Consider the following 13617-nt stretch of genomic DNA (forward strand, 5'->3'; position numbering starts at 1 on the left):
CGCAGGGGCCGGGCGGGGGGCGGCGGGCGGGGCGCGGCGGGCAGGCGGGCGGGAGGGAGGGGCCGGGCCGGGGCGGGGAGGTGCGGGCGGGGCGGGCGGGCGGCCCTCGGGCGGTGCGGGTGCGGGTGTGGGTGTGGGTGCGGGTGCGGGTGCGGGCGCGGGTGCCGGGCGAGTGCGGGGCGGGCGGCGCCGGGCGGGGCGGGGCTACTGAGGGGGCACGAAGGGCGCCGGCCCCGGGGGTCTCCGCCCGCGCCCCTCCCCCAGGCCGCCCGCGGCGGGGAGGAGAAAGGGGCCGCGGCGCGGGGAGCGGCGGGCCGGCGGCGGGCGGGCGGGCGGGGGTCGCGCCCCCCGCCGGCTGCCCCTCCCCCGCGCGGGCCGTGTCAGGCCGGGCGGCGGCGGCGGCGAAGTTTTGACAGCTGCTCCAGTTGTTGTGGGTTCCGGGCTTTGCGAGCGCCGGCCCCTCAGCGCCCGCGCCAGCCCTCCGGGCAGGGGAGGAGGAAGTTTTGCGGGTGTGCGTGTACCACACACAGACACACACACTCGACCGTGGCCGTCGCGCGAGGGCCGCGCCGGGTCTCCCAGAGCGCCCCCGCACCACAGACCTCTCAAACTCGCCGCCGTCTCGCCCACACACGGCCGCCGCGACGCCCCCGCCCCCTCCCCCACTCCGCCGGCCCCACCGCCCCCCGCTCGCCGCCGCTGCCACTCACGGGGCTCGCTCCGCGCATGCGCCACCCGCGGACGCGCCGCCGCCGCTGACCTCACCGCCCCTCCCCCGCCCCCGCTCCCTCCTCTTCTGACGCGGCGGCCGGGCAGCGCCGCGACTCCAACTCCGGCTCCGGCTGGGGCTCCGGCTCCGGCTCCGGCTCCGGCTCGGGAGAGCGCCAAGCTGCGGATGAGCGAATCCGGGATCGGGGTCCGGGGAGTGCGCGGAGGGAGAGCGAGGACGAGACGGGCCGCGTCCGCGCTCCGCAGGCGCTCGGCCTCCGCGGACTGGCTGGCGTGTGTAGAGCTTGTCCCGCCCCGGCACGCGGCGGGCCCGGGTTCCCCCCGCGCCCCGCGCCTCCACTCCCACCCCCATCCCCGGCGGGGCGCGGGGACCGGCCCGGAGGGGCTTTGCCGGGCGCACGTTCAGCGTTCGTTCGTTGTAATGCGCGTCGGTGGAGGAAAAGAAATGGAGTGCAACTTCGTTCTACTCCAGTTCCAGGGATACTTTCGTTATTACAGCGTTGTTTTAAAAATGATCCGGAAAGGATTTATAAAGCTGTCAGACAGAAAGAACGACGGCATTTTGAGGGATAAAGTGCTGAGAGACATAATGAACCAGTAAAACACCGACAACTTGGTTTTAACGTTGGGTGTGTTGTGACGAAGAGACAAAAATGGAAGGACTTGTAAGCCACCTCTTACACTACCTAAAAACGGTGAAGGAAAGCTGGGGCTGCTAGGGTCCGAGATCTGACATGTGCGCTTAGGAAGGAAGGAAGGAGAGTTACAGGTGGGGAGTTCTGGGCTCCTTATTCTAACAGGGACCAACACTTGGACAATGTACTCTTCTCTGATTTCCTTCCCATTCTCTAGGGGAGTGAAAAACATAGATTTGAATTGGGAAAAACTATTACGACCTATCAACCATTTGCAAAAGGACTGGGGTAAACTATCATCTTACAGGCTTAGACTCTAGGCCGGACACCCCGGGCACTTTCTGATTATGATTTCTTTCCATCTTCACAACAGTTCTAGTGTAAGGTAAGAATAAAACGCGGTTTTTCCTGCTGTGTTGTTTGCCTTCCCTTCCCAATAGCCAGAATATAAACTCTGAACCGTATATTTGTGTGTATTTCGGCAAACATGCACAGTTTCCAGAGCCTCTTCTGACTAAAGCATAGTTTCTTGAAAGGGCTGAAGTGAGGACCACAGTAAGACAGTAGTTTGAATCCCTTAAAAGTTTAGTTCCTGCTGGCTTTTTCAAGCTTACTAAATTTAAAATTTGAGATTGGGGAGAAGCTAGCCTGGTAAATGAAAACTATAAATTAAAAGTGTCTGACTATTATTATACATAAAAATACAACATATGCATGACTAATTTATGAAGTCATACATTTATGAAGATACATTTATGAAGTGATATAAAGTTTATTACTCACTTTTTCATTTTCTGTACATTACACTAAATAAAGTATACTTTAAAAAATGGATTATCGATCCAAATGTTTATGTGTTCAGTACTGAAATTAGAAGAGTCATTTCCAACTGTGTGTTTCATATGCACAAAATTCCACATCAGGACAATTTACTTCAGTATACTTGTCAGCACTTGGGAGAATTTAAGGACCAGAATGTGCAAATTGCAAGTCACTCCTGCTGGAGACAAGTTCTTAAAGGAAACAGCTAGGGACTGGGAACAGAAAAGTGGGTAGAATAAATGGAAGGGTAGAAATAGAAGTTTGTGCAGTGTTACTTCTGGAAAGATAAAAGATGATGAAAGTAAACCCAGCCTTCAGTCTCCATTCCTTTGGCTACTGTGAGCAGACAAGTAGTTGGGAACTGTTTTAAAAGGACGGATAGGAGGCTCATCAGCGTGAAGTTATTGTGGGCAGAGCAAACAAAATATAACCCAGGATGCAGAGGAAGTATTCAGGGAATACTTATTCAACTTAAATAAGGGTCTTTCAAAGGTTTTTCCATCTCTGTCATCCAAATTACACAGCTCTGAGACCACAATGGCAAAAATCCAGGAGGCAGATAGCTGAGGTAGGTTCCTCAAAATTATAAAACCAGAAAGACAACGAGCATCTGGAAGGACCAAGTGCAAAAAAAAAGAAAAAAAAAGAATGTCTACCTTCTAATAAGTACACGTTAAATAGGCACTTTAAAAATATGGTAGACATGCACCCAAGTGTTAACAGCAATCATCTCTAAAGGACTGGATTACAAGGGACTTTCACTTTCTATATTACATTTTTCTATGATACATCAATCTTTCAGAGCACATGTAGTATAATCATAAACATGTATTAAATGTTTAAAATGTGAGTGGGAGTAAGGGTTGTTATCTGCAAAAAAGAAAAAGCAACATCTCATGACACTAAGCAAAGGAGATTCTCAAAGTGTCTAGCATACAAATGACAGTGAATAAAAATTCATGGTACAGTAGACATTCTTACTAATTGAAGGCCTATAAAATGTCATTGATGTCTTTCTTGAGAGAGCAGTCTTTATCACTTTGTTTTAGTGAACGTGAAAGTATTTATAAGGCTTTCCCATAGATTCACTACTAAATGTTATCCCTCTCCTTGTTTTCCCATAAAGTCTTAAATTCCTCAGGGTTTTGTAGGAACCAAACTTTTACAGTTGTGTGAAAAGACCGCTCAAAATGTAAATGCTAGATCTTATAAGATTTGTGTTCATATTTTTACTGTTAAAATTGCACTTTAAAACGTTGCAGTCATAGGCTATCATTTTTTGTCCTTTATTTTTCAGTCAAAAAAAATGTTTTTAGGGTTTCCCTGGTGGCGCAGTGGTGGAGAGTCCGCCTGCCGATGCAGGGGACACGGGTTCGTGCCCCGGTCCGGGAAGATCCCACATGCCGCGGAGCGGCTGGGCCCGTGAGCCATGGCCGCTGAGCCTGCGCGTCTGGAGCCTGTGCTCCGCAACGGGGGAGGCCACAACAGTGAGAGGCCCGCGTACCAAAAAAAAAAAAAAGAGTATGACGCATATGTAAACGTTCTACAGCACGTTTTATAGAGACATGAATCTTGCCCTCTAGGGGGTCTATACTTTAAACCTGGCACTACTGAACAAGATAAACACAAAAAAGGCAATCAAGCAACTGAAAAATAAACATGGAAAAACATACAGGGACTTCCCTTGTGGCGTAGTGGTTGGGGGTCCGCCTGCCAATGCAGGGGACACAGGTTCAATCCCTGGTCCGGAAAGATCCCACATGCCGCAGAGCAACTGGGCCTGTGCACCACAACTACCGAGCCTGCGCTCTAGAGCCCACAAGCCACAACTACTGAATCCACACGCCTAAAGCCCGTGCTCCGCAACAAGAGAAGCCACCGCAGTGAGAAGCTCACGCACCGCAACGAGGAGCAGACCCACTTGCTGCAACTAGAGAAAGCCCGTGCGCAGCAACAAAGACCCAACGCAGCCAAAACAAAAATTAAGAAAAACATACAAATAGAAAGATTAAATATTTACATCTACTGTGTAGAAGACCACAGTTTTTTAAAAAATGCATCTGGGAGTTTGCGGGGAAGGGCAGGGGTGGGAGAAGGCAGCAGACAGCCCTAGAAAAATGGTACAGATGAACCGGTTTGCAGGGCAGAAATAGAGACACAGATGTAGAGAACAAACATATGGACACCAAGGGGGGAAAGTGGCAGGGGGGGTGGTGTGGGATGAACTGGGAGATTGGGGTTGGCATGTATACACTAATATGTATAAAATAGATACCTAATAAGAATCTGCCGTATAAAATAAAATAAAATTTAAATAATAAAAAAAAATTTTTAATGCATCTGGGAGTTTAGGGGTAAGGGCAAGGGTGGGAGAAAGCAGACAGCCCCCCTCTTCAGACACACACACACACACACACACACACATACTTCATTAGGTTCCTTCCTTCATTAATATATAAAGACTAATGTATTGGGTTCCTATAGCTGCTGCAAAAAGCTACTCCAGGGCTTCCCTGGTGGCGCAGTGGTTTAGAGTCCGCCTGCCGATGCAGGGGACGTGGGTTCGTGCCCCGGTCTGGGAAGATCCCACATGCCGCGGAGCAGCTGGGCCCGTGAGCCATGGCCACTGAGCCTGCACGTCCAGAGCCTGTGCTCCGCAGCGGGAGAGGCCACAACAGTGAGAGGCCCGCGTACCGCAAAAAAAAAAAAAAGAAAAAGAAAAAAGCTACTCCAAACAGGCAGCTTAAAACAATAGAAATGTATTCTCTCACAGTCCTGGTGGCTAATAGTCCAAAATCAAGGTGTCGGCAGGGCTGGCCCCTCGTGGTGGGCTCTGGGGGAGAATCTTCCCAGGCCTTGCTCCGCTTCAGGTGGTTGCCCGTGTTCCTGGGCATTCCTGCGCTTGCAGGTGCATCCCTCCAGCCTGCCCCCACCATTACATGGCCACCTTCCCTATGTGTCTATTCCTCACACACGATGTTCTCCCGGCTGTGTGTGTGTGTGTGTGTGTGTGTGTGTGTGTGTGTGTGTTTCTTGTAAGGACACCAGCCATATTGGATTAATGGTCCGCCCTACTCCAGTATGACCTCATCTTAATTAGTCACATCCACAACAATCCTATTTCCAAATAAGGTCACACTCTAAGTTCCAGGAAGAGTATGAATATTGGGGGGCACTATTCAACCCAATACAACCACCAAACCGTCTAAATTGATGCCTACCCACCTTAGCAGATCAAAATTATGTTGTTAGAAATTTTTATATGTATTAACTGCATGCAAACTCTTCCTGGCACACGCACCCACATGCACAAATTATTTACATTTATTTTATATCTAATCAATTTATCCAAAGAATAAATAAAATCAATGTGAATTTAACAATGACAGTGTCCACATAGTAAAAAAGTAAAATTGAGATTTAGTAGCTCCTTGGTTAGTCTGATCTTTGTAGAGGTACCTCTACAAAATTTCAGTCCAGGACTTCCCTGGTGGCACAGTGGTTGAGAGTCCGTCTGCTGATGCAGGGGACGCGGGTTCATGCCCTGGTCTGGGAAGATCCCACATGCCGCGGAGCGGCCGGGCCCGTGAACCATGGCCGCTGAGCCTGCGCGTCCGGAGCCTGTGCTCTGCAACAGGAGAGGCCACAACAGTGAGAGGCCCGCATACCGCAAAAAAAAAATTTCAGTCCAAACTTTACCATTGGGGGACTTCCCCAGCAGTCCAGTGATTAAGACTCCACACTTCCACTGCAGGGGGCACGGGTTTGATCCCTGGTTGGGGAACTAAGATACTGCATGCCTTGCACAGCACGACCAAAACAAAAACAAAAACAAAATTTACTGTTTGGGGTGTAATGAGCTGAGTGCCTTTAAGGGTGCAAGGCAATGACTGGATCCTCACCTTCCCCTGTGCTGTGTAGTCACACAGGTAAGGATTTCACAACAGGAAATTATCTACTTTTACAATAGAAATGGAACTTACAGTCCCATGCATCACCCTTCAGGTTGAATTCTAAATTGGCGTGGCTCACTGGGTCCTGGGGAGTCCCTGCTACCCTCCAAAGTGTTCCTCTCCTGTCCACCACACCAGGAGCTCCAGCCTTCAGGCCCATTTTTGGTGCGCTACAAACCTCACCAGGCTGTCCCAACCCCTCCCACCCCGCCAGCCCTTTTCACCTGGCCAATTCCCACTTCTTGTTTTTTTTTTCCCCTTCAGCTCTCTTTAGACTTCACCTCACCCTGACCACCGTTCTTCCCATGATGAAGGTTATGTGTCCCCCTGGATGCTTCTACAACACCTGTGCTTTCCCCATCACAGCTCTCATGCCCTGTAATGAATTGCCCACTTAACTGTCTGTATCCCAGCCTAAGCCCACTGGAGACGACACTAGCTGTCTGCCTTATTCACCTTCTATCCCTATTACTCAGCAGGGGCTCAACAGAGTTGTTGAATAAGTGAAATAAATGGGAAAATGTATGTTACTTTCAAGAAAAAGAGCTAAGATGATCCCTTACAGGAGTCTACTTGAAAAAAGAAACTGTAACTTTATAGACAAGGTATACATGAATACTTTGCTACATTTTGTTGTTATAATTTACTTTTCTATAAGGGAACAGGCAAGTCCTCTTTGCCCCCTACAACCAGCGTTTGTTATGACAGTCCTCTCAGTGTTACTGGTTTTCAGAAGCCTGGACATGGAGGATCACGCCTTTTCTAATGGAGTCTCTAAAATCAAAAGAAATCAAAATAGTTGTCCACGGGGACTTCCCTGGTGGTCCAGTGGTTAGGACTCTGCACTTCCACTGCAGGTGGCACAGGTTCGATCCCTGGTCGGTGAACTAAGATCCTGCATGCCACAAGGCTCAGCCAAAAAAAAAAAAAAAAAGTTGTCCACAGTCTTCAGACAACATAATACCTCCTTAGAAACATTTGTCAGCCAAGATAACATTAAGGGGAAAATTATTACAGACAAGCATATACAATATGTATCATATAACTCACATATGTAAAACTGTGTAAATCCACAAGCTATGTATGCATATGTGTGTAAAGTAATAATATTCATCCAAATATAAACAATGACTGTCTCTGGGCTGGGATTCCAAATGACATTTACCTTCTTTGTATTTTTTCCTTTTAAGTTGTATAATGAATGAGTATCATTTTTACAAAAGCAATCGAGTTGCTTTGCAAAGAAAAAGTTTTTTCTCCAAATTTATTTTTTAATACATTTATTTATTTTATTTATTTATTTTTGGCTGTGTTGGGTCTTCGTTGCTGTGCACGGGCTTTCTCTAGTTGTGGCAAGTGGGAGCTACTCTTCGTTGTGGTGCACGGGCTTCTCATTGCGGTGGCTTCTTTTGTTGCAGAGCATGTGCTCTAGGCGCACGGGCTTCAGTAGTTGTGCCTTGTGGGCTCTAGAGCGCAGGCTCAGTAGTTGTGGCGCACGGGCTTAGTTGCTCCGCCGCATGTGGGATCTTCCTGGACCAGGGCTCGAACCCATGTCCCCTGCATTGGCAGGTGGATTCTTAACACTGCACCACCAGGGAAGCCCAAATTTATCTCTTTAGCCTTAATTGTATTTAACTTTCACTGTGACACTCTTTTCCTTTTCTATCTTCTTGTCTGTGGAAATATTAAAACAATGATGGAACTCATGCCCCCTGCAGTGGGAGTGTGGAGTCTTAACCACTGGACCACCAGGGAAGTCCTCCCCTAATCTTTTTTTTTTTTTTTTTTTTTTTTTTTGCGGTACGTGGGCCTCTCACTGTTGTGGCCTCTCCCGTTGTGGAGCACAGGCTCCGAACGCGCAGGCTCAGCGGCCATGGCTCACGGGTCCAGCCGCTCTGCGGCATGTGGGATCTGCCCGGACCGGGGCACGAACCTGTATCCCCTGTCTCGGCAGGCAGACTCTCAACCACTGCGCCACCAGGGAAGCCCTCCCCTAATCTTAATAGATATTTTCATCAATTCCTGCTGCTGCTCTGCCCAACACCTAAGGAAGTTGTACTCACTTGGTACCAATCTCTTTCCCTCACTGGTCTCACGTTCCTGCCATCTTTGTGACCACTGAAACAGAGTAGATGTACACTGAACAGAGTAGATGCTCATAAATATTTGTTAAACTAAAAAGGAAGCAATCATTACTCCAGTAGGTGCCATATGAGGACAGGAGGGAGCAAGAGAAGGAAGGAAGGAGGGAGGATGGAAGGAGGGAGCTCAAATTCTAAGGGCTGAGGGTAAGGGTGGGAGGGCCCCAGCCCCAGCCCCACTCACTCTGGTTCGCTGCCTTCCCGGTCACTTTCACTACTCTGCGTCCATGTCTATTACTCTGTCTGCGGGCGGTCAGCCTCTTTCCCTCCCTTGTCTTGACCTGCCTTTGCCAGCTCAGTGTCATCACCGTCATTGGGAAGAGTTGTCCCACACTGTGCAGCCTCACACATCTGCAACCGGAAAGACAAACAGACCAGCAGACACCTTAAGGAACCTGATGAGCGACACAAGCGGATAAGGTGGCCAAAGAGGCCGAGGCGTACAGGTAACCAAACGTGGCTAGGGTTACAGAGCGCTGCATGAGAAGGTAAACAAAACAATTTCCCTCTCAAAACACAAAAAAGACCCAGACCAACCAACCAACCAATGGGAGCCACAGCTTCACCAGGAATCTGAAGTGGGTGGGTTTTCACCTGGTTTCCTCTTCCCTGTCTTTGAAGTTTAAATGTAACTCTGGGGCCCCGGGTACGCGTGTCCCCCCTCTGGGGGACAACCGGGCCTGCCTTCCGCCTGCCCCAGGGCCTCCCAACTCAGGGTCCATCCTTCTGTAACCTCATTCCCTGCCCTGGTTCCATGTGCCACTTGTGACTTAATCAAGATCAGATCTGTTTCAGCTACCAAGCCCCAGAGGCCCCAAGGGCCCCGTTCCTTTTCAGATCAGTCTGGGGGTGGTTTTAGGGCTCAGCTCTCAGCAGACCATCCTTGCGCCCGGGCCCAGAGCGCCGGCTTCTCCAGGCACCAGTTGATGGGTATTTGGCTGCTTTTCCCACTGACCCCTCGAGGGGCTTCAGAGATCTCCTCCCGGGGCGCCTCGCTGCTGTTCTAGCGCCTGTCTGCGGCCGGGTGGGCCCCCGCGGGCGATGGACGGCAGAGCCCCTTCGGCGCCTGAGCTGCCCGAACGGCTGGCGACGCCGGCGGCCAAGAAGAAGCACCTGCTGAGCAGCTTGGCCGCGGCGCACACCTTGGCCAGAGTCCTGCGGCCCTGCTACGGCCCCCAGGGGCGGCAGAGCTCCTGGTGACCGCCAAAGGAGAAACCGTGGTCACGGGGTACGCCACGGCCATCCTCCGGGTGCTGGAGCTGGAGCACCCCGCCGCCCGGCTGCTGCGGTTGGCGGCGCAGAGCCAGGCGGAGCAGAGCGGCGACGGCGTGGCCTTCGTGGTGCCCCTGGCCCAGGCCCTGCTGGCGCAGGCCGAGCGCCTGCTGCGGGCCGGCCTGCCACGCGCCCAGCTCCGGGAGGCCTAGGCCGCGGCGGCCGCCGAGACGTTGGCCCTGCTGCCGTCCCTGGGCATCCGGACGCTGGGGCCTCTGGAGGACCCGTTCGGGGCCCTGCACTCGGTGACGAACACGCACAGGCTGCGGCAGACGGACTCCTTGACCAAGATTGTGGCGCATGCGTGCTGGGCCACCTGGGAGCCGGACGGCGGCTTCCGGCCGGAGCGCGTGCGCGTGTGCGCGCTGCCCGGGGCGCGGCTGGAGGACCCGTGCCTGCTCCCCGGCCTGGCCCGGCAAGCCCTGCGGCCAGGTGGCCATGGTGATGAGCGGCGCCAGGGCGGCTCTGATGGCCTGCGCCTTCGGCCCGCCAGGCCCAATGCCCCGGCCACGGCTCGTCCCTCTAGTCCTGATGACCTGACCGAGTTCAGGAAGGGCGGCGAGAGGCTGATAGAAAAGCAGGGGGCCCAGCCGGCAGCCGCGGCTGTTAACGTGGTGGTGGCTTGGGGGGAAATTGACGAGGAGACGCTAACGCATGCTGACAGGTGCGGCCTCATGGTGATTCAGGTGAAGTCCCGGCGGGAGATGGTGTACCTGAGCGAGGTGCTTGGCACACCTCTGATGCCTTATCTGCTTCCTCCGCTGGAGCCAGGGAAGTGTCAGTGGGTGTACGGGCAGGAGCTGGGAGAAGGTTTGGCTGTGGTATTTGAGTGGGAAACTCCAGGCACCCCTGCCCTCACCTTGGTGCTCAGGGAGGCCACTGCTGAGGGGCTACAGGGTGCAGAGCAGGCTGCCTACCAGGGCATTGATGCCTGTTTCCAGTTATGCCAGGATCCCAGACTGCTTCCAGGAGCTGGGGCCACAGAGGTGGCTCTGGCGAAAATGCTCTCAGAGAAAGGAACCAAACTGGAAGGGCCCAGTGGTTCCACCTTCCTGGCATTTGCCCAGGCCCTGCAGTCTCTTCCTGAAACCCTGGCAGAGAAGGCAGGCTTAGCCGTCTCAGACGTGATGGCAGAAATGAACAGAGCTCACCAGGCTGGGAACTTCCTGATACAAGTGTAGGTCGAAGGGATAATAAATGCGGCCCAGGAAGAGGTGTGGGACACCCTAATAGCAAAGCCCAAGGACTTCAAGCCGTGGCTGACGTGGTACTACAGCTCCTGACCAGCGATGACATTGTAGTAGCCAAGAAAAGTCCCACGCCTCACCAGGACCTGAAACCTGAACATAAGAAGGCAAAGGATCGCCCATACCCCGTGAAAAAAAGGAGTCCTTCGAACAAATAAGTGGCAACATCCTCAACAAAATGGGGTTGCCAAGGAGGGCATCGCCACCCCAAAAATGAATGTTGCCTTGTATTGCCTCCACGTTTGCTGCTATTTGAGTCCATTTCTTTAGATAAAAACAACATAACCGTTAAAGTCCTTTCCATTGATTTACTTCCTTTCAGATTCTTGGCTTTTTTCATTTCCTGTTTCTCTCCATCAGATTCTGTTCTTTCCTCCAGGATTCAATTCTATTAAAGATTTTTAAATTGAGTACCTGAATTTTGGGGATGCAGAAAAGGGCAGGTATCTCTTCCCAACTGTTTTGAGTATTCCTGCATGAATTCTAAATGTCTAGGATTTCTGTCTAAATGTCAATTTAGCAATCTGAGAACCTCAGTTTCAGCTTAAAGGAGTGGCCGCTCATTCCTGCTGTGATTATTTGGAAAAAGAAGGGAATGTTATTTTCAGGCAAAAAATCAATATAAAGGAGGAAAATGAGCTGGCAGGCAGAAATATATTTTTTAAAAAGCATCCTTGGCATATATAACAAAAGATAAGAACACACACCTTAGAACCGCACTACAGTTCCAGTGTAGGTGAGGAGTGCTGGGGAGCACCTAGCACCAGGTTATCCTGGCCAGGCTGTGATTATGCCCAGATACTCCTGGGCAGTAAAGAGCAGTTGAGCAGAGCTGGGAACATGTTACCCAAAACCTTTCCCACTTAACCAAGTTACTCTGCCTCTGGGAAAAGAGCTGAACGTAGGGACAGAACTGAGGTGATGGGAAGCTGCAGTCTCTTAGAATCAAAGCAAAGAAGCTTAAGCATTTGCAGAGAGAACCAGACTCAAGAAACAATTGTCTTATAGCAGGCATAGTAGCTGCAACAACGCAAAACAAATTTGCAAAGATTCTCTGAAACCCAGAAGTGAAATCCTGAGAAGCTGTTAGTGAACAAAGGATGGCAGATGAAAATGTATAGAACTATACTCGTTATTACTAACTTATAGTAATAAGTGATATCTGTACAACATCCTTGACGTGTCTTTCCTTGTTGTGTCTTCATCGTTATATCTTAGCGAATATAACTAAGTGCTGTCATATTTCTCCCCTGCCCTCAGGTTCCGTATTGTTCTCGTAGAGTCTCAAATTCCATAGTGATGATGATAGAGAGAGGTAACTTTTTTTTATTATTATTATTATTTTTTGCGGTACGCGGGCCCCTCACTGTTGTGGCCTCTCCTGCTGCGGAGCACAGGCTCCGGACACGCAGGCCCAGCGGGTATGGCTCACGGGCCCAGCCGCTCCGTGGCATGTGGGATCTTTCTGGACTGGGGCACGAACCCATGTCCCCTGCATCAGCAGGCAGACTCTCAACCACTGCGCCACCAGGGAAGCCCCCGAGAGAGGTAACTTTTTAAAGCAGTTCAAAAGCACTTTGTCTTCATTTTATTTAATCATCAAAACAAACATGAGAAAGAAGCTTGTTATCTCTCAGTTGCAGGAGACACAATCGAGCTTCAGAGAAATTAAGTAATTGGCCAAATGTACACAGTAAATAGAAGAGGAAAACCCATTCTCCTATTCATTACTTTATTGCCCCAAATTCCTCTGTTGTGATGTTTTCAGAGATATAACCCCTATGATTATGAAGAAAGTTATGTCTCAAAATGTAAATTGAAAATTTACAATTAGTGTTTTGTTTTGTTTGTTTGTTTGTTTTGGCCGCACCACGCAGCATGCAGAATCTTAGCTCCCTGACCAGGGATTAAACCCGTGCCCCCTGAATTGGGAGCATGGAGTCTTAACCACTGGACTGCCAGGGAAGTCCCTACAATTAGTGTTTTTTATATCAGACAAAAAGGCATGTTTACTTTGCAAGATAAGTCAATGAAGACAGCTCTTGCTCACAGAGAACATTTTAGTTATAGATCCAAGACATACGAACGCCAAACATGTAACTTAGTATCTTTTAAGTGCCCTAAATTTGATATACGAGTGATTTTTTGATAACAGGAGAAATCATTCTGTAACATTACCATCTCCTTTTCCCCTAGACAGACAGATACACACACACACATATATATATGTATATATACACACAGGTTAGAATTAGCAAGGATAGCCTTACAAGTGATGAAGAAATATATGGCAGATACAAATGTAACTGGCTTATGCTAAGGGCTTTAAAGGTAAAAACATCTAACCCCAGGTTGAAACCTAAAGACCCAGAGAATTCAGGCATCTCATGGGAAAGCTGGCAAGGTCCTAGAGCTTGTGCTAAGGAGGCCCCTGAATCACCCTGGTTCCCATCTGTCCATGACTAGCTGGCCAGCTCTTCAGTTCTGTAAACTGCGAAGTATCCTTCAGATAAATCTGCTTGATCAAGCCAGAGCTGGCTTCCCCTTCTTGTTATCTAAAGAGCTTTAGGACTTCCCCAGTGGTACATTGGTTAAGACTCCGTGCTTCCAGTGCAGGGTCAGGGAAGTTCCGCCATGCCGTGCACTGTGGCCAAAAAATAGAAAATAAAGAGCATTAGCTGCTCCAGAAGAGAAGAAAACGTCATACAATGGTTGAGCTGACTACCATGGGCAGCTAGCAGACACAGCTTGGGGAAGAGGACCAGAAGGGAGAGCTCAGTACAAACTCAAAGTGTTTGGCTGTTGAGGTTCTTTTTAG

At 50.3% G+C, this 13617-nt stretch overlaps 1 protein-coding gene across 1 annotated transcript; it reads left to right on the forward strand.

Annotated features, from left to right (window-relative positions):
* Positions 1-9321: 9321 nt before the first annotated feature.
* Positions 9322-10957, forward strand: CCT8L2 (chaperonin containing TCP1 subunit 8 like 2; the record flags this gene model as incomplete). Its single annotated transcript, XM_081243687.1, is given in 7 exon segments — positions 9322-9466; positions 9469-9701; positions 9705-9961; positions 9963-10036; positions 10039-10730; positions 10734-10779; positions 10782-10957. Coding segments are annotated over 7 exon segments (1623 nt in total).
* Between the last annotated feature and the right edge of the window lie 2660 nt (positions 10958-13617).

The sequence above is a fragment of the Mesoplodon bidens genome, assembly GCF_964165515.1.
Source record: "Mesoplodon bidens genome assembly, chromosome: 9".
Lineage (NCBI taxonomy): Eukaryota > Metazoa > Chordata > Mammalia > Artiodactyla > Ziphiidae > Mesoplodon > Mesoplodon bidens.